The sequence below is a fragment of the Scyliorhinus canicula genome, chromosome 17 (assembly GCF_902713615.1).
Source record: "Scyliorhinus canicula chromosome 17, sScyCan1.1, whole genome shotgun sequence".
In the NCBI taxonomy this organism is placed as follows: domain Eukaryota; kingdom Metazoa; phylum Chordata; class Chondrichthyes; order Carcharhiniformes; family Scyliorhinidae; genus Scyliorhinus; species Scyliorhinus canicula.
In genome coordinates, this window is record NC_052162.1 from 55,192,230 (window position 1) to 55,213,874 (window position 21,645).

General features: G+C 46.1%; 1 protein-coding gene across 6 annotated transcripts in view; it reads left to right on the forward strand.

Annotated features, from left to right (window-relative positions):
- Positions 1-20,993, forward strand: part of si:ch73-335m24.2 (protein eva-1 homolog C) — a 46,148-nt gene extending 25,155 nt beyond the window's left edge. For 2 of the 6 annotated variants that reach the window (XM_038775589.1, XM_038775595.1), the window contains 5 exons: positions 5,416-5,568; positions 14,302-14,445; positions 14,533-14,604; positions 16,121-16,213; positions 17,676-19,894. In XM_038775589.1, the coding sequence (XP_038631517.1) occupies positions 5,416-5,568; positions 14,302-14,445; positions 14,533-14,604; positions 16,121-16,213; positions 17,676-18,046 (833 nt within the window). In that variant the 3' untranslated portion in view covers positions 18,047-19,894. Of the gene's footprint in view, positions 1-5,415; positions 5,569-14,301; positions 14,446-14,532; positions 14,605-16,120; positions 16,214-17,675; positions 19,895-20,156 lie in introns of those variants that run through there. The other 4 variants (XM_038775590.1, XM_038775592.1, XM_038775591.1 and 1 more) reach the window with 4 other exon arrangements.
- Positions 20,994-21,645: the final 652 nt, after the last annotated feature.

The following is a 21,645-nucleotide window of genomic DNA, read 5'->3' on the forward strand; positions in this document are numbered from 1 at the left end:
GTCCCTTTCCAGGTAGAGAGCGATACCTCAGAGGTAGCTCTCGCAGCCACACTAAACCAGGCAGGGAGACCAGTCGCCTTTTTCTCCCGAACCCTCTCCGCTTCGGAACTTCGACACTCCTCAGTCGAAAAGGAAGCACAAGCCATCGTGGAAGCTATACGTCACTGGAGGCACTACCTCGCAGGTAGGAGGTTCACCCTCATCACCGACCATAGATCGGTTGCCTTTATGTTTGACAACTCTCAAAGGGACAAAATCAAAAATGATAAGATCCTACGGTGGAGGGTCGAACTCTCCATCTACAAGTGCGACATTATGTACCGACCGGGGAAGCTCAACGAGCCCCCAGATGCCCTGTCCCGCGGCACGTGCGCCAGCGCGCAGGATGACCACCTGAAAGCCATCCACAATGACCTCTGCCACCCGGGGGTCACCCGGCTCGCCCACTACGTCAAAGCCCAAAATCTGCCTTTCTCCACTGAGGAGGTAAAAGCCATCACCAGGGATTGCCCGATCTGTGCGGAGTACAAACCGCACTTCTGTAGATCAGACAGGGCCCACCTGGTCAAGGCCTCCCGGCCCTTCGAACGCCTCACTATCGATTTCAAAGGGCCACTTCCCTCGACCAATAGGAATGTGTACTTCCTGAACGTCATCGACGAGTTCTCTCGCTTTTCCTTTGCTATCCCGTGCCCCGATATGACCTCCCACACAGTCATTAGGGCCCTGCATAGTACCTTCACCCTGTTTGGTTTCCCCAGCTACGTACACAGTGACAGGGGTTCGTCCTTTATGAGCGATGAGCTGCGTCAGTACCTGCTCGAAAAGGGCATTGCCTCGAGCAGGACTACCAGCTACAACGCCAGGGGGAACGGGCAGGTGGAGAGGGAGAATGCAAAGGTCTGGAAGACCGTCCTACTGACCCTCCGGTCCAGGAAGCTCCCGACCTCCCATTGGCAGGAAGTCCTCCCCGACGCGCTCCATGCTATTACGTCCCTCCTATGTACGGCCACCAACCAGACCCCTCATGTGCGGCTATTTGTTTTCTCCAGGGGCACTACCACGGGGGCTTCGCTCCCAGTATGGTTGAAGACACCGGGCCCGGTTCTCCTCTGGAAGCATGTCCGGACTCACAAAACTGACCCACTCGTAGAGAGAGTGCTCCTGCTCCATTTGAACCCACACTACGCATTTATAGAGTACCCTGACGGCCGTCAGGCACTGTTTCCCTCCGGGACCTGGTGCCTGCAGGATCCAACTCCGACACTACCTCCGCTGAGATACCCCTCGCACTATACCCCTCCCAATCCCCAGTGCCAGGCGCCCCCATGCCTGCAGTTTCGCTGCCGGTGCTCCGCGCACCCGCGCCCTTGGGTTTCCGGTGCTCCCCGTCACCAGTCGAACCAGTCGGATACGAAGCTCTGACCGAATCACCCCTGGAGTCCGCCATCGTACCCTCACCGACCGCCACCACCCAGCCACCAGAAGAGGCTGCAACTCCGGTGCTTCATCGATCCCAGAGGACGACGGCTGCCGGATCGATTTAATTTGTGATTTATAACCTGTAAATTGTAACTTGTAACTCGTAATTTGGATTTTGTAGACACATCACCCCAGCTGGACTCAATTTTTTACAGGGGTTGAATGTGGTGAATCACAGTCCGTGTAATTCACACTGTTATTAGATATGATTTACTGTGTCTATGTAAGCTCGGTATATGAGCAGTTGAGCGGCTCTGCCCCTAGGGGGAGATGAGGAGTTTGTACTGGGCTCCACCCGTGGCTCCGCCCATGGCTCCTCCCACTAACCGGAAGTATCAAGCTTGGCAGTCGTGAGCCTGCCTGCCAGTTCATCTCGTCACAGGCAGGCTCTGTTGAAAGACTATTAAAACCACTGTTCACTTCCAACCACGTGTCGTGTGAATTGATGGTCACATCAGCAGGTTGGCTTGCTTGGGCTTAGAGTGGAATTGTTGTGGTGCCACCCTCTTTCCTGATTTCTAACCCCTGCCCCGCCTTCCACTCATGGGTGCCTCCTCTATTCCTGATCTTTGAAACCCATCCCCCCCACCCTGGTGAGTGCAGACTGAAGAAGGGATGGAGCCAGGATCCCAGAGTACAGACTGAAAAAGGGATGGAGCCTGAAGCCATGAAGAGGGAGCAGCAGCAGGCAGAAGAAGCAGGAGCCCTGGAATTTTGAGCTGTGCAGTAGTAGGACGAAGAACCACTTGGAGCAGCCCAAAGTCTCTGGAGATCTGGGGAGAAGAATTGAATCAGATACATATTTGTAGAGACTAAAGAAGACCGTCTGGACGGCAGAGAACCCCCCTTTTCTCATCTCCACCCTCCTCCACCTTGGAAACCCTGAGGTGAGGTACCCCGAGACACCCTTTGTGGTATGAATAGTGAGTTGTGGGTTTCAAGCAGATGAAGGCTGTAATAATAAGAGTACCACAACTATGGTGGCTCCCAGCCTTGTTTGTTTGCTGTGATCACCACCATCATTTCTGCCAGAGCCGAGTCAAACCTGCTTCCACTGATCTCGAACCAGCTCTGATACATGGCTGATTAGAGACCAGAGTTGAGCTCTCAACATGTGTCTAGGGCCATGATCGGTCCATTATAAAATGTTCTCTAAGTGAATCTTTTTTATCTGATGCTGGTAGAATAAAGGATAACAGGGTTGAACTTCCATACGTTCCATGTACTTAAATCCCTTGTTGAATTTTGATGAGGGAAGTCTGATTCTATAATGCAGGCAACCCAACCTCTTGTGTAGTACTCAGTGTCATGATGGATGAGATGGAAAAGCATTTGGCTGAGATGGAGCAGATAGTAGAAAAACAGTAACTAGATCTGCCCATGAGGGAGGCTGAAGCAGCTCCTGTTTCTTTGGGAGCACAGACTTTGTAGGAGGAAGTAGAGACCAGAAAGGGGTTGTCAATTTGTCTTCCCTTAACCTAGTCAAAGAAGGATGAAGTATCCATTTACAGATATTCTTTTACCAACTGATTGAAAGTTGGATATGGAAGGAGGCTGGTAATATCAAATAGTCGTTTGAGCAAAGACTGGATGGAAGATGCCCAGATGGTCATGGCATTCAAGGGCATCAATGAGACCGAGCAGATGGTGTTCTTGATGGAGCATCTATTTAAGGTCATGGGGAAAGATCAGAACACTAAGGCCAGGAAGGAGGCCACCATCAGGCAGGTGACTGTCGGCACTGATGGAAGTGTAAATATCATGGAGAGACAAGAGGAGCAGATTGTTACACAGCAAATTCTGATCCAATCTTTGCTGCCCTGTCTCCAAAGCAAGCTTCAAGGTCCATCATGTCAAAGGGATACTTCCAAGAGGTGCTGGAACTGCAATGGTGCTGGACAGTTTAAATGAGATTTCCCCAGCAACTTCAGACCTCCCATCCAACAGGACTACACACCCCATCCACTGCAAATGTATTCCTTCTCTCACACCAGGGGCGGCATTCTCCCCTACCTGGCGTGACGGAGGGTCCCGGAATAGGGGAGTGGCACCAACCACTCAGGGGTCGGGCCTCCCCAAAGGTGAGGAATTCTCCCCACCTTTGGGGGCCAGCCCCGCGCCGGAGCGGTTGGCACCAGAAGACTGGCGCTAAAAACCGGCGCCCCCGGCAGCGGGGCTGGCCAAAAGGCTTGCGCTGGTCGGCGCATGTGCCGGCAGTGACGTCACTGCCCCCACCCCCCCCCCAGGACCCTGGGGCCCGCTCGCGCCACTGATCTCGCCATTCCAGAGGTGGTTCAAACCTCGACGGCGGGAGAGGCCTCCCAGCGGCGGGACTTCGGCCCATCCGGGCCGGAGAATCACCGCAGGGGCCTCTTCGATCGGAGTGGCGTGATTCCCGCCCCCGCCAATTCCCGGGTGGCAGAGAATCTCTGCCACGGCGGGGGTGGGATTTTCGGCGGACCCAGGCGATTCTCCGACCCTGCTGGGGGTCGGAGAATTTCGCCCCAGATGTGAAACTAGGCAAACTTTCTACCGAGAGCTAGGGGAGGACGAGATTATTTTGGGAAGAGGCTCAGTTTACAAACAGGAACTTGTCCAACAGTTGATATGAGTCAAATTGACATATGAGCAGAAGTATTGACCATTACCAATCACTTCTTCAGGAAGCACTTAACTGAAGAGTGCGGCTGGTAGACATTTCCCCTTCACCCAAAGAAATCTCTGCTTTGCAAGGGATGGACATCCCATATCACACTATGTTGAGCTTTCCACCTCTGTCTTCAGCCACACCTTCTGCAACCTAGGGATTCTGGAGGTCTACGACCTAACGGATACTCTCATAGAGGTGTGGAAGTTGAGGATACCTGTTGAGTTAGGATCAATTGTTCTTCCCTTGGAAAGCATTTATGGTGAAGTACATGGATCATGTTAGGAGCTTGGCAGGAGGACCAAGGATTCTCAACCTTCCTTCATGCCCACCTGAGAACCACCCGAGTAGCTGAAAATCAAGTTTATTATTTTACCGCCCACACCATCACAATCCTTGAAGGATCATGCTAGGCATCACCAACTGGTGTAAAACTAAATACTCAATGACTCATGCTATCTTATGAAGGAATGCAAACAGGTGCTGAAGGACTAGAAAAGGATCAGTGTTGGACATAGCGTTGACTACAAAGGCCATGAATTCCCAAAGCCTTTGCAGTGTTTTTCTGGAGGGCTTTCTGTCCCCCCGCCAAGGGAAATGGCCATTTCACCTGTCCACCTGCTGCATCAAGTCCTCCAGTGCTGCATTAGAGTGTCTTGGAGCATGCTCTCTGCCCTGTTTCACCATATGCACATACTTGCAGACCACACACTTTTCTCAACCGCTTCCCACATTTAATTAATTAATCTTTATTATTGTCACAAGTAGGCTTACATTAACACTGCAATGAAGTAACTGTGAAAAGCCCGTAGTCGTCACACTTTGGCGCCTGTTCAGGTAGACAGTGGGAGAATTCAGAATGTCGAATTCACCTGACAGCATGTCATTTGGGACTTGTGGGAGGAAACCGGAGCACCCGGAAGAAACTCATACAGACACTGGGAGAACGTGCAGACTCCACACAGACAGTGACCCAAGCTGGGAATTGAACCTGGGACCATGGTGCTGTGAAGCAACAGTTATCCTGCTGCCCTTGCTGCAGTCAGATTGCATCTTCCCTTTAAGAGGTGCAGACTGCCTTAAGTGGTGCTAGCCTCATGTGAACTTGGGCCCACTGCTGAACTGCACATCCACTCAACCATATATTTCACTCTGCGCTACGCTACATGCTACTGTCATTTAAATTACCAGGCAGCACGAAGTTTGGATTGTAAGAAATCACTCATCCTAAATCCCAGTCCTATACTGTATTCTACTCTAATCCCATTGTTCCCCCTTTGTTACAGATGGACATAGAAGCAAACTTGCATGTGAGAATGAGGAACTACTACTCCAGTGTCAGAACCAAACCATCCTTGTCATTTATGCTGCAAGGTTTGGACGAGTCCTCCATGGGAATATGGAATGCCCCTCAGTAAACAACACTACGCCAGATATTGGTGAGTATAACCAGGGACTCCAAGTGCTCAATGCTTCCAGCACTTTGTTTTACTTTCAGGTTTCCAATATCTGCAGTATGTTTGTTTTTATTCCCATTCTGCTGTCACACAGGCACTTTCTGGCAAAGGTTACTGACCACCCGGAGCAAGAATCCTTCTGTTTATTCCCTCTTTTCCTTAGCCCTATTACCACCCTTACTGAGATCAGCCAACTCAGAACATTTTGGGTACTGAGATCTGAAATCTGTTTGGTCCATGTACCTCAGTGTTACACCAAGTGACATAGCTCACCGAGTGAATGAGCAGTTCACAGCTTTACTAACTGAGGACTGCTTTTAAACTTAATTATACTTTTTCTAACAGTGTACAATTGTTTTTTCATTTTTTCCCCTTATAACTGCTGCTCTGAAATCAGGAGAATGAAATAGGTGTTAAATGTAAGTGGTACTGGCACAGTGGTTAACACTGTTGCCTCTCCGTGCCAGGGACTGATTCAATTCCAGCCTTGGTGACTGTGCGGAGTTTGCAAGTTCTCTCACTGTCTCTGAGGGCTTCCTCCGGGTCCTCCAGTATCCTCCCACACTCCAAAGATGTGCAGGTGGCGGCGGCGGCGGGGGGGGGGAGGGGGGGGGGGGGGAGTTGGCCTAGGTAGGGTGCCCTTTCGAAGGGTGCAGACTCGATTGGCCGAATCGCCTCCTTTAGCATTGTAGGTATTCTGTGGAAATGGTGAAATAGTACAGTCATTCTAAAAGTGTAAAAGGTTTAACAAACGTGACTTAAGACGGTGTTCGGTGAGAATGAGAGAACTCTTTAGAATTCACATTGCAGTAAGTTTGTTGGTTAATTCTGTATCATAAGGCTGAATCTTACACCCCGTCCCCACCCAGTATTTCATATCACCCTCCCAACCCCAAGGTAAAAATGTCAGATAATCAAGAACCCACTTTAAACAAGGCCACCCTGCCCCAGGGCAATAACACCGTTTGGGTGGCATGAAGGAGATGAGACGGGACTTTCACTCCTCAGTGGGTGGAATCACCACTCTCAAGCGTTGTCAGTCAATCTGATTGGTCAGCAGCTCTGGCAGTCCCAGCAGTGCCTGAATGCAGGAATGGACGCTGTTGGGGCTGCATGCAATCCCACCATTGGAGAGAACATGGCCACTTTGGAGAGGTAAGTCAGGGGTTTTCAAGGGGAAGGATTGGAAAGCCCAAGGAGGGAGACTCATTTTGAGGGGCACGGGGCATCTTCCGAAAGGACATATCCCCCTGCCTTTTAAGCAGCTCGTGGTTTTTTTAAAAAATGGCCTGCACTCTTACCCACCAGCCCACACCAACTATTATCTGGGTTAATTGACTCGGTTATGCTATTTTGTGTGAACAATAAATCCAGAAATTAGCCCTAAGTTTGCCTTTCCTTGCTGTCGTGTTTTCATTTGAAGTAGTGTTCTGGATTTACCTTTTAACCTTTTAAACTGTTTCATACCTTATATTTAGGAAATCCTTCTAAAGTAAGCCTTTTCAAGACAGAGAGGTACAAGTCTATACTGGGGCAGGATGACAGACAATAAGCCAACTGATTATCTAATGTCCAGTACAGGATGAGCAGAAATAACAATTAAATATTGGGAAGACAGCGTGTTTCCCAGTCCCCTAATTACCGACACCATTTCTCTCCTAGCTGCCAACTGTCAGGCTAAACCAAATTGTTAGCAGTCTTGGTAACATATTTGATCCCAAGATGAACGCCTGACCAAATATCGGAGTTATCATGATGACCACATATTTTCACTTCCATAACATTGTCCGATTTACACCATAAGACATAGGAGCAGAATTAGGCCATTTGGCCCATCGAGTTTGCTCCACCATTCAATCATGGCTGATATTTTTCATCCCCATTCTCCTGCCTTCTCCCCATAACCCCTGATCCCCTTATTAATCAAGAACCTAGCTATCTCTGTCTTAAAGACACTCAAGTCATTTGGCCTCCACAGCCTTCTGCAGCAAAGAATTCCACATATTCACCACACTTTGGCTGAAGAAATTCCTCCTCATCTCTGCTTTAAAGGATCGTCTCTTTAGTCTGAGATTGTGTCCTCTGGTTCTAGTTTTTCCTACAAGTGGAAATGTCCTCTCTACGTCCACTCTATCCAGGCCTTGCAGTATCCTGTAATTTTCAATAAGATCCCCCTCATCCTTCTAAACTCTGAGTACAGACCCAGAGTTCTCAACCGTTCCTCATACGACAAACTCTTCATTCCAGGGATCATTCTTGTGAACCTCCTTTGGACTCTTTCCAAGGCCAGTACATCCTTCCTTAGAAATGGGGCCCAACACTGCTCCCAATACTCCAAATGGGATCTGACCAGAGCCTTATTCAGCCTCAGAGGTACATCCCTGATCTTGTATTCTAGCCTTGTTGACTTCTCCCTTGCCTTCGATCATCTGCTGCTGAAAACATAATTTGTGCTTTTGTTACTTCTAGATTTGGCTCTTCCAACATAATCCTGGCGACCCTCCCATCTTCTACCCCATGTAACCTGCTCAGGTTTCCTCCGGGTGCTCCGGTTTCCTCCCATATGTCCCGAAAGATGTACTTGTTAGGTGAATTGGACATTCTGAATTCTCCCTCTGTGTACCTAAACAGGTGCCGGAGTGTGGCGACTAGGGAATTTTCACAGTAACTTCATTGCAGTGTTACTGTAAGCCTACTTGTGACAATAATAAAGAATATATTGTAAACCTGGACCATCTAAAACTTTGTGTCCTGACTCACACCAAATCCCGTTCCTCTATCGCCCCTGTCTTACTGACTTTTATTGGTTACCGGACAGTGTCGAGATTTTAAAATTCTCATCCTTGTCTGTCCATGGGCACACCCTTCCTTATCTCTGCTCTCCTCCACCTCCACGAACATCCAAGATATCTGAACTCCTTTAATTTTGACCTCTTGAGCATCATGATTTTAATTACTCCCCTCCTGGTGGCTGTAATTTCAGCTACCTAGGCCCTAACAATGGAACCCCCTGTCTAAACCTCAACTCTCCCTCCCTCTTTTTCCTCCAATCAGACACTCCTCAAAACCTTCCTTTTTGATCAAGGTTTTGGTTATCCAACCAAATATTTCCTTAAGTGGTTCGGTCATATTTTGTTTCACAATACACTTGTGAAGCACCTTGGGGTTTTCTATTTATGTTAAAGGTGCTATATGAATAGAAATTGTAGTGCCATTACAACAATAAACCAGATTAAGGAATAGCAAAAAAAATAATTAGCCAGGAGTCACGTAGCTGATTATCCACTGACCTATGCTGCAAAGCCCTCTTGTGCAGATGTTGGTTAAGGTTAGGATAGGGCAGCACAATGGCGCAGTGGGTTAGCACTGCAGCCTCACAGCGCCGAGGTCCCAGGTTTATGGCTCTGGGTCACTGTCCGTGTGGAGTTTGCATATTCTCCCCCTGTTGCGCGGGTTTTGCCCCCACAACCCAAAAAGGTGTGCAAGCTAGGTGGGATGGCCACACTAAATTGCCTCTTAATTGTAAAAAAAAATGAAATGCGTACTCTAAATTTAAAAAAAAAAGGTTGGGATAAGAAAACTGAAGCATTTGTGTCTTTAGTCTTGCTTGGTATTGATTTCTTTGAGTCATAGTGCATGAGGAATTTTAAAACAGCTTCATTCCGGGAAATTATAGCCCAGCATAAATGACATAATGATGAAGAAACCAGTCTGGAGGAAGCTTGCTTCAAGCAGAAAACAAACAACATACTCTAGGGGCATGATTTAACCACCGCATTGCGCCTGGCATGGATCTGGGCACGCCGGGTCAATAGCGGGAAAGGCCAAAGTTGAGAATCGTGCCGGGTGCAAACCATTTTGTAATTCACTCAGCTCGCTCCCGATGGCAAGTTCCGGTTCTCGCCCAAAAATGAAAATATCATCAGCCCTCATTTGCATTCATTTCAATCTCATTAGCGAGATTGAAGCCGAATGCAGTGGCCTCCCGGGAATTTCCCGACTCCCCAGTGAGAAATCCTGCGGGCGTTATTTAGTATTCCTTTTCAAAAATGTGAAGCTGGTGCGATGGCTTCTGAGGTGAGTTGCCATTTCCATATCCATATGCAGCTCAAGGGCACCATAGCTGATGGCCCAATGCTCGCCCCAGGGGGTTGAAGTATTCTAGGTCGGGAGTCGTCCCTGAGCCGGGGTGGGGGGGGCAGTGTGAGGGACTTTGCATCTGTGAGGCCTTCAAGCTATCTTTAAATATTGAGGAGACCCATAACAGGGGCAAATACAGCTGCAGCTTGTCAGTCCTACCAAACACTTTCAGGACAGAGCCCCGCTGTGGCTTTTATCTTGAAAGTCAATTTTACCCCCTTTGACTGTGAGGAGCCTCTAGCATCACAGCCGGAGGCTATTTCAAATGACAAATTAGGCTTGTTAGTTGTGAGAGCACTTCACAGCTACAGGCTGTGTTTGCTCAGTACTCCTGTTGGTGGGTGCAAATGCCTGGAGGCTGCTGTTGTTGTTCTTTTCTTTTTTTTTGGAGGGAAAGAAGGACCATTTTTCTAAGATACATGGGTCCTGGAACATGGGGTTCAGGGGACAAGGCAATTTGATTTGAATCAAGAAGGCGCTGCGGAACCTAGCGCATGTCTTTGATCCAAATGGGCCACCAGATGTTGCCATTAAAGAAATGCTTTTGCAGATTGCTGACGCTTTTGTTGCTGGTGTGGTGAGTGCTGCATGTAACTGGCACATCACCGCGGGGCAAACACGCTAGAACTCAAGGATGTTCAACTGCACCTTGAGTGCCAGTGGAATATGTGGATGCCAGGATTTGGTTCCTGGCTGTGTGGGAGGGCCTACACAGTTGTGGCTGCTGGATGGAGAACGGCGCTGATACGTGGAACAAGTCATACATTGATATTCTGTCTGCTGCCCTTGAGATACGCCAGTATAAGGAGGGGGATATTTGGAAGAACTGGAGACCGCCGTTGTCTCCATGGTGGCAGGCCCTGGAGTGGCCTCCTGCACTTCCTCCTCCATCATGCCCGTAGGACCCTGGGGGGCACCATGGGATGGAGGGAGAGCTGGACTAAGCTCCAGAGGCGTCTGAATTATCTGGTTCTGCCAGTCCTGGAGGCTCCCCATTGTCTGCACCATGATGTCAATACCTTTTGAACTGCAGAACACAGACTTTTCAGCATCCAAGAGATTGGTGGGACTCAGTTCGATTGGTTGGCTGGTGGTCAAAGAATTAGCCAAGGCTGTATTTCTATCCGGTAACAGGCAGTTATTGGATCCTGCCCGAGTGGGATGATTTTCAAAGAGCCAGGAGAAGAACAGTTGGAGACCTGGACACTTAGAGGAGGACCTGCTCTCTCTCTCTCGTGTTTTCTCCAGAAAAGCTGCTGTATTTCTGAAACTGCAGAGACCTGAATGAATCTATAGTGAAAACCATTACAGACTGGAACCCGAGAACCTTGAACTGAAAGCCTAGATTGAAGAAAGGTGCTAGAAACAACCATATGGAGCAAAGACCCTTATCTTTTTATATTCATTATTATTTTTAATCCCCCTTCTCCCCCCCTTTGTCTGTCTTGTGTGGGTGTGTAGAGGGTGGGGTGAGTTTACGTGGGGAGTAGGAATTAAATAGTTAACCTGTTGTATTTGCTGCATATTTGATTATAGTTACTGTCATTAATAAACTTAATTGTTTTTAAATTTACAAACCTGGTGACTGTTGTTATTGGACAGCTAAGGGCCAAAGACTTTGGGTGTTTTTCTCAGAAATATTTCTTTCTTTCAATTATGTTGTGAATCCTGGTTAAGTGGGGCTGAAATTGACCGCACACCAGCCCAGGGGGACGTAACACCTGCGAGACAATGGACATATGGTCAGTGAAAGGGAGGGATCATTTTGTCTGGCATGAACAACTCACTTGGGGCAGGTCATCTGGGTGAAGGGGCAGTGGATCCTCACCTTTGTGGCACAGGCCTATCTTGCTGTCAGTGTCTGCTCTCTCCTGGGAAAACTCTGTGATTTCCAGCGTCTGTTCCTCATAGGGGGTGAGGACTTGGATCTCTGGCATCCTGCCCCCCTTCCTCTGTCTTTGCCTTTTCTTGCTTATTATGGGATATCTTTTCCTGAGTGGAAAAATAAAGTGCATTGTGAGCCATACACTTGATTGGTCAAGGTGGTCTATAGTAGGTGGCATATAGTAGGGGACATGAAGGGGTTGTGCTGGTGTGTGCCGAAGGGTGCTGAGGAACAAGCATGAAGATAGGATGTGGGGACAATCTGGAATGTCAGCCAGTGATTTGGGCGGGGTTGGGGAGGGTTTGAAAAGTGGAGAGAGTGGTGGTAACATACCCTAGAAGGTCATTAGTCTTCTTCCAATATTGGACGGACGTCCTCCTGGTCATGCTGCCTGCACTGACAGCCACTGTCTCCCAGGTGGCAATGCTGACCCTGCTGCTGGTCCTCCAACCTTCTCGGGGGAATAGGGTGGCCCACCTCTCATCCATAGCATCGAAGCCTGCCAAGCTGGCATCCTCAAAGTGAGGAGCCGGTCTGCGTGCTGCCATGCTTGTGTGTTAACTGGGAGTGAGTGGTGAGGGAGTGTTTAAAAGCAGCTCCCGCGTGTTAGCAGCGAGAACTGAGGTGCAAGTCAGTCAAATCAGATGGCAAGCGAGCTAGTAATGGCGCGAGCACATGGGGACTCATTTTTGGCACTGTGCCGTTGAACATGAACAAAAGAACAAAGAAAAGTACAGCACAGGAACAGGCCCTTCGGCCCTCCAAGCCTGCACCAACCATGCTGCCCATCTAAACTAAACTCTTCTACACTTCCAGGGTCCGTATCCCTCTATTCCCATGTATTTGTCAAGATGCTCCTTAAACGTCACCATCATCCCTGCTTCCACCACCTCCTCTGGCAGCGAGTTCCAGGCACCCACAACCCTCTGTGTAAAAAAAACTAATGGGCCATGATTTCACAAAAATGGCCATCAAGAAACACCCCGGCAAACGCGCCTTGAAATTTTTCTGTTGAATTGTGGTGATTCAAGCATGAAGTTGGTATATAAGTTGACCTTTGGTAACCGCAGAAAAATAGGTATTAGTTTCTTTGCAGAGTGGAGAAGTAACAGTTGGTCTGAATGGTCACCATTTTAAACATGCAAAGAGCAGACCTGTTTTGAACTCCAGCATTTCACTTGCAGCCCATATTGCCTGCTCTTAGAATTAGAATTGCTGCAGTGCAGAAGGAGGCCATTCAGTCCATCGAGTCTGCACTGACCCTCACCCTACCTATGCCTACTCTCCCGGCCTATCCCCGTAACCCCACCTAACCATCACACCGCCAGACACTAAGGGGCAATTTAGCATGGCCAATCCAACTAACCTGTATATTTTCCAACTATGGGAGGAAACCAGAGCACCCGGAGGAAATCCTCGCAGACACAGGGAGAACGTACCAACTCCGCACAGACAGTGACCCAAGGCCGGAATTAATCCTGGGGCACTGGCGCTGTGAGTCAGCACTGCTAACCGCCATGCCATCCCAAGCCTTGACCCAAGGCCGGAATTGAACCAGGGGCCCTGGTGCTGTGAGTCAACAGAGCTAACCACCATGCCACCCCAAGCCTTGCTCACTCCCTTGCATAAGGTGCCAGATAGTAAAACATGTATTTTGTGAGGTGCACAATCAAGGCTAATTACTAGAGTAGAGGACGTCATAGCCGAAAAGGGTGGGGGTGGCTGATTGATGTACTGAGTATATGCAAAAACATAATTTTTGGGGCTGGGAAAATGGGGTCGGAAGTATGCCAGGTCGATGTTTACACTGCAATTTATAGTAATTGAAACAACCCTTCTGTTTGAGTTGTTCACAGTACATGTTTGACGCAACAGAATGATGTGTGTATTTACAAAGCTCTGATAACAATTTTTAGTGGTGCTCATTAGCCTGCATTTTCACATCAATGACTGTTCCCTGAACTTCAAAGGCACCCTGAACTTCTGAAAAGCTACCGAATGAAACCCAGTAACTAACATAATCAAGAGAGTCGTTTTTCTTTTTGTTATTCTAGGTAAGTTATTAAACTTTGCAGGAAATCAAGGTAAGCATAGACAGGCAGGACCACAGGAAGTGAAGTTTTCATTTGTGAAAGTAGTTTGAAAGGGGAAAGATAAAAATATTGAGAGTAAAATGATCTAAAATTATCACTGCAAAATTGATCTTCACTATACAATAAACTGCCAATATTTACTGCTTAATATAGACATATGGAGTTATTTAGGGTAAGTAGTGCAGGTGCATGGTTGCACAGTGGTTAGCACTGTTGCTTCACAGCGTCAGGTCCTAGGATCGATTCCCGGCTTGGGTCACTGTGTGTGTACAGGAGTCTGTTCTCCCTATGTCTGCGTGGATTTCCTCCGGGTGCTCCGGTTTCCTCCCACAAGTCTCGAAAGACGTGCTGTTCGGTGAATTGGACATTCTGAATTCTCCCTCTTCTGTACCCGAACAGGCGCCGGAATGTGGGGACACGGGGATTTTCACAGTAACTGCATTGCAGTATTAATGTAAGCCTGTTTGTGACAATAAAGATTATTATATAGTTGGCTCTTACGAAATGCCTTGGCAAGAGAACAGAGGAGGGGCGGAGATAAGTAATTGTGAAGAAATTAGATAGTGCCATGTTTTGATTAACTTCCATTCCTTCCAGAGTGCTTATCACCTACAGCTTTGAGACAAATGTCATCGAGGTGCCATGGCAAACCTAATTGTTCGGTCATTGCCAGTGTTGTGAATTTCGGTGATCCCTGTTTCCCAGGAGTCCGCAAACAGCTCCAAGTATCATACACGTGTGGTAAGAAATTTAGAGACTTATAAATAATACTCGCAAAACAGATAAATAAAAACCATTTGTGTAATTATTTATTTTTTTAAATTTCAGTTCCAAAAAAGCTGTTTGAAGAAGCTGGACAAGGTGCTGTGAAGCCATTCTTAATATCCGATTATACACATGGTACAAATTCTAACATTTGACTTTCTTTATACAATTGAATAAATGGAATGCTTTGCACGATATTTAGTTACTGAAAAATGGTGGTGCTACATAATAGTATTTATTTTTCAATAGTTTTGTTACACTTGAAGAGTGACCCAACAAACAAATAGTTCTTGTTGCAAATAATTTTCCATCTCCAAAGCAGAGGAAACAAATAACTTGCATCAAACATAATAATTTCTGAAAGCTATTTGTCATTGAGCCATACGGGGGATGGGATCATTTAAATTATTGTGCGGGAAGATTGCAGTTGATAGCGAATTGGTAGCCTGTTTTACACTTTTTCTCTTTGGAAAAGAAAATAGAATATATACATTTTTCACTTGACGGCAATTAAAATTCTTCTGATTTCTGCCACAAAGGTACGGGTTCAACTTGACAATTAAATGATCTTTCTAAAGTCAATAGCAAGATGCTAGTTAACTTCGCTGGCCTGTACGTGGGAGGGGGAAATTTGGCTAGGTTTCTCAGACCGGATTGCTGCCCAATGATCACAACTACAAGGTGTTCATGTGGAGATGGTGGATAGGAGAGGATTGAGATCAACGCAATGCCTTTTATTTAAGATTGCATGGTCTGCAGTACTCACTATTTTAAAAGAAATCCAATTAAGGGGCAATTTAACGTGGCCAATCCACCTACCCTGCACATCTTTGAGTTGTGGAGGTGAGACCCACGCAAACAAGGGGAAAATGTGCAAACGACACGGGCAGTGACCCAGGACCGGGATCGAACCCAGGTCCTCACGCCGTGAGGCTGCAGTGGTAACCACTGTGCCAACATGCCGCCCCAGTCCTTACTATTATGGTCACATGAAGATAAACTGCTCGAGCAAAGCACTACAGGAATGCTGATGTTTCATTCCAGTAAAGAAGTGGAAAGAATTGGAACAAATATAAAAACATGTCGAGGAGCTCATGTACAGCTAATTTCAGCAGTTGGCATTGTCACAGCCCACTGAAGAATGAGCACTGGGTCAGAGACTGGAGGGCTGCTTCAAATTGTATCCTGGGCAGAAGCAGCACCTTTATGTAGGGAATAGAAAAGAGCATAAGAACAAATGTAATTGTGATTATAAATATATAAACTGTCTATTAGAAAATTTGAAAGTAAAAATATATACTGATGCGATCTGTAGAAATGGAAATGATGTCTCAATTCAATTAATTCTTCAAAATTACCCATATGAACAGTAGGGCACAACTACTTACAAAATCCATATACAATTCATTTGTCTGCTTTGTTAAAGGAAATAACGAACACATGTATTTTAATCCATTTCATTCTGTGCACAAACGTGCTAACCTAACATTGCAGAGCATAATTCCAAGTCCATACACATTGTTTTAATCTTTTTCATCCTGAAATTGGTTGAGACAACACTCTTCAGAGAATCCATTGGGCAGCACAGTACTGAACAGTGGAGATGGTCAGTTTTGAAAGCACTGAGTTAGTTTGTACTTATTTGCTGCAGGTGGTTGGTATAATGGCCCAAGAATATCCATGCTTTATGCCAAAGATGTCGCGATTGTTAGCCGTTCTCTGGCCACTCTTGCCCACATTAGGGGTATGTTTCTCTGTGCTGCTAATGAGCTTTAATTATGCTTTAAAATGAAAAAGACTAAATTCATTTGATAAATGGTCAAATTTTTCAGTAATTTGACAATATTCATTTTACCGCTAACATTCTTCTTATTTCCATCTATATTTTGATCTATTGTTTCTAGGTTATTGACAGCAATTCCAATTGTTTTAATATTCCCTTCAAAAAATGTGCCAATAAAGGTATTTTTTGTAAGAGAAAATGTTTCAAGCAACTAACTTGATTGTAATTTGAATGGGCCAGTCTTTCTTTTTTGCATCGTTCCAAGACTTAATGATATTATTTGAATATCCATGCCCAAGATTCCATTGACAGACCAAAAGTATAGTAATAATGGCTAAAAGTAACAATTCTTTCCAATGCTGCCATGTTTGCCCAAATCTAATCCAAATAAAGTTCAGGATAGAGGTGGGACAGGGGGTGAGATCCTAGCTGGGTTTTAATATTTTCTTTGTCATCGAAGCAAACTAATTGAAAGCATTAATAACTAACATCATTACATTGTTTGTGAGCAAAGATAAATATGCTTGAGCCTGAGTTTTTGCAGACAATGGGGGTGGGGTGGGGGAAGGGAAGGGGAGTTGGGGCGAGGAGGAAGTCAGTTTTTATTCCAGAATCTGGGAGGAAGAGCTTTCCCTTTGGTTTAGCTGAATTTAAAGCTGGACCTGATTAAAATGTTTTGTTTTTTCCTGGCCACGGTACCAGCTTAGTCAGGAAGTAAAGAGGAGAAAGAAAAATCAAAGGCTGGTGGGGTGAAGCCAATCAGAGACCAGAGTTTGGGGGTGCGGGAGGTGGTGCAAAAAGATAAGATAGGCTGGACAGGTGTGGTTTTCACCAGGATCACAGAGGAGGGTGTGGGAAGATACTGGTGGGAGATTATGGCTCAGGGGGCATTATGGCTTGGCATGGTGGAGTCTGGGGTATTAGTTTGCTACATCGGGAGTTTGGGGGGTGGGCTGGAATAGCCAGACCTGAGGTGGGAGGTGAACACAGGTTAACTTGGTGGGTCAGGAGGAAGTGTCACTTCCTCCAATGGCACTGGAAAGGCACTAATCTGCCGTACAACAGTCCTTGCCTCTTCATTGCTAAGATCCAAGAAACCTGAACCTGAAATGGAGGTAATGATGGAGATATGCACCCTGATTAAAATTTTAACTGGCCAACCTGCCTCTTGGGAATAGGTTGGTTGCCAACCTCCCAAAAACATCTGTGAAAAGTGGAAGTGACAGAGTTCAAGGCTGTTTGAGTTAATGTTTGAGATTGTTAACATTCCACCCAAACCCACCTGTTTTGGGAGTTTGAAATTTCCCCCTTGTCTTCTGCTTTACATTTCAGGAAGGCCATTCAAAAGCTAGCTGGGTGGCATCTCTGTTTACAGATTATATACAAAGGTTTGATTTTTCCCCCTTAATCTGTTTCACCTCAGGTCTCCCGGAGAAAGCAGCCCTGTTCTTTGTTTCGGGCGTATGCTCTGGCTTAGTATTCATCCTCTGTGCTTTTGGATTTCACGTGTTGGTGAGACAAGATATTAGGAAGCTCCTTAGCGAGCTGCAAGACAATCAAGAAAGTGAAAATGGGCGTACCAAGATTTCAGATGATGAGGATGATGCCTCTTCTGATGCTTCATTCCGACGGCTGACGCAACAGTACCGGGCCTCGGACAATATCTTCAGCCCAGAGGTGACAGCTGTGATGGTAGACAGAGTAGAGCAGAAAGAACAAGGGGACAGGGAAATGTGGCTGAATAAGGAGTCTAGTCCCTATGCAATCCAGAACCTGAATCAGCATCCAAGATGAATGGTCAGAGTAATAAATATTTATGTAGAGTCATGAAGTAGTAAGTTAAAGGATAATGGTGACATCAACTTGAAGCTTGAGTAGATTGAGAAGTGCAGGAGTGAGTAGTGATAGTATATGAAAAACATAAACTTCTTGCACATCCTGTTGAATGTAGCAGGAAAAAATGTATGGAAACCAGATATGACTTCTACAATGAAGCTGGGCGCCAACCAATGGGTTACCCTTTTCTGCGATTTCACTTTATTTGCTTTCTTAGCTCATACATTCAGCAATTTTTTCTATTATTCTTTCTCCTTCGGACTGTTTTCTTTCTTCCTTGGATTTCTCACTGCTGCAGTAGGAGTTGCCAACACTGGTTAATAAATTGGTGCCCAAAAGAAAATGAAAGCAAACATTTTATTTCATTGCTGCAATGTTTTTCACCCAGGATGCATCCTTCAGCTGCTTCCAGGAGGTTCATCTTTAATTTCTAGATTCCATCCCACTTCCTGTCACCTGTCTTGAGGCTGAAACAGTCTCTTCATAACCTGGTGCCTGAGACGAGCTTCCGACCACATACCCGCTCCATCGCAGGCCGCCTATTTCTACTTCTGTAATTTTGCCTGACCCTACACCTGTCTCAGCTCGTCTGTTGCTGGGTTCCTCAGCCATGGCTTAGTTACCTCTAGACTTGGTTATTTGAATACACACCAAGGGGAGGCTTTCCATTTTCTAGCCTCCAAAAACTGGAGCCCATCCAAGACGCTGCCTGTATCTTAACTCCAAAACTCTGCCCCCCATCATGCCTGTGCTCGTGGACCTACATTGAATCCTTAAGCAGCCTTTCCATTTTAAAATCGCTCCAAGGTCTCACACCTCCCCCTATCTGTAACCTCCTCTTGTCACAATCCTCTGTGCTCATCTCATTCTGGCCTCTAGTATCCCCGATTTCAATAATTTCACTACTGGTAGCCATGCCTTCAGATGCCTAGGTCCTAAGCTACGGAATTCCTTCCCTAAACTCACCAAGTCTCAACTTCTCTTCTTTTTTTTAAACAGGCTCCCTAAAACCTACCACTTTGACTTTGGCCAACTGCCCTAATATGGTGGTGCAGTGTCCAATTTTGCTTTATAATGCTCTAGTAAAATACCTTGTGATGTTTTGCTATGTTGAAGGCACAATGTACATATAAGTTGTTCTCAAATCTCTCCATGGTCTTGCCCCTTCCTTTATCCGGTTCTCGCCCGACAACCACACTCCTTAACCCCACCCCTGAAGTATCTGTGCTCCTTGAATTCTGGTCTCTAATGTAGACCCAATTATAATTGCACCACTTTTGGCAGCCATGCATTCCGCTAGCAAGGCCTTAAAACTCTGGAAATCCCCTTTTCAAATTCTCCACCATTCCAACTCGCTTTCCACCTTAAATCTCTTTGACCAAGCTTTGCTCCTTGACCTAATACCACTTTGTGGCTTAGTGTCAAATTTCCTTTTATAATGCTCTCGCAAAGCACCTTGGAACATGTTACTGTGCTAAAGATCCTACAAGTATAGATGTTGTTGCTGTTGGGTACTTCAGGACAACCTTGGAATGTTGGCATCCTTATTCCAGAATCAAGATAATTAATTGTACTTATAAAAGTTTATTCCATTGCTTCTCGGCCTTTTGGCTGAGATCACGTGGCAGATTAAGCCCAAGATGAGCTGCAATAGCTTTTCTTGTTAGCTTGGGTCGGTGTGTCTCCCTTATGGAGACCATGAATTGGCTTCAATTTGAATTGGTTTTTGGAGCAAGCAATGAGATGGATTAAGAGCCCTGTCCACTCTGCGCATTGGTTTTGTAACTTTTAAGGATGGGATAAAAATGTAATTAAAAATAAGCTTTATTCCAAATATAAAACTTCCAATATCCAGCAGATATTTCCTGATGTTCCTCTTTAATTGGAAATCACGATTAGCTCACTCTCCGATTGGGAAACAGGGCCAATAAAATGCTTTCACTTTGTGGTATCTCTCCCTGCCAGTGGTGTTGTCTAACTTTGTGAATAAAGCAGGAAGCAGATGGAATTGAGAAGTTGAAATGCATTATGGGGGATTACCAAGAAGCTAATATTACTCATTTTACAGCATTTAGATATCACAATCTGCATGATGCACTGAACTGTAAACTACTGAAGAATGAAAAATACCACAGGTGTAGCTCGCCTGATGCCGTGCAGCTTTAACACACTTTGCAACAGAAAATGTCCAACGTCAAGCTGAAATCTCTTAGCATGGCAAACTGTGCGGTGTAACACAAGAAATAAATGTAAATCATGTAATTTTTGTTATCGCAATAATGCAATTACTGCCATAATTCTGTTTTAGGCAGCTATTCAAAATTGACCCAAATGAATGGCATATGACACTAACACACAAATGCTTAATGCGTTCTTCTGAAAGATTTCTCTGTTGTTTCAATTGTGTTGTCAACCTTGTAAAAATGAACAAATTGTGGCATCTAAAAATAGTGGAATTTAGATGAATGTTCTAATTACCAATTTGTTAATAGCTTCCAGGTGTGTCAATTTATGACCAGAGCTGCTCCATCTGGTGGTTATTGTGAATGGTGCAGTTTCATTTTTCTGCATCAGGGTTATGAACTAAAGTAATTTTCCTAGACAGGTTCCAAAAGGAACCAAGTCATAGAGGCATCAGGAATCTGAGGTTTCTAAAGCGTTTTTGAACTGCTAAAATATAGGCCGATTTATTTGGTAAAATCTTCCTTCTGGCACAGTAACTTCATTGCAGTGTTAATGTAAGCCTACTTGTGACAATAATAATAATTATTATTCTTGCGAAATAAACAAATGCCAGTTACCACCTTTTAAAATTGTGATGTAGGGGTTTCATGTCATTAGCCATTCTGTACTTATTCAATGATATAGTAATTTAATGTGTTCTAAAAATAAAATTAAATCCTTATATTGCATCATTAATGTTCACTATTGGTTGGTTATACTATAATAGCGGGGGCAATTCTCCCAAAAAATGATTAAGGGCACGATCTGCTGGCCATGTCGCACCCCAATGGGAGAACAATGTGGCAGGTAGAGGCCGGGTGAAACCTCCTGTGGGTTTCCCGACAGCCACGATACCTCACAGGATCTACCCAAGTCCCGCGAGGCGTTGGGTACAGGAACCCACCCACACTCTGTGGGACCAAGTCACGCTGTAAGTAGGCCTTAAACCTACTGGAGGCCTACTTATCCCGTATCCACCAGGCTCCCGGGATCTATTGCCCTCCCCAGGGAGGCTGCAGCCTGGCGGCGTTCAGTACTGGCCACACAAACATCAACTAGGCAGAACGATAGGCCATCGAAAGCTCCTGGGTGGCCACGGATTGTGCAGGGTGGCCCGCTGGCCCTCCCCCTGGAACATTGGCACCGCCATGATGCCTGGCTGATCCCAAGCTGGCAGAAGCACTGCTAGGTGCCAGGGCCCGAGGGGGAACATGCCCATGAAAGGAGGATGGGAGGGTGGAATTAAGGGCAGGCAAGAAGGGGCCTCTGGGAAGTTGGGGTGCCCTGGGGGCTGAAGAGAGTGCCCTCAGGGACCACATGCAGGACGTCCTCAC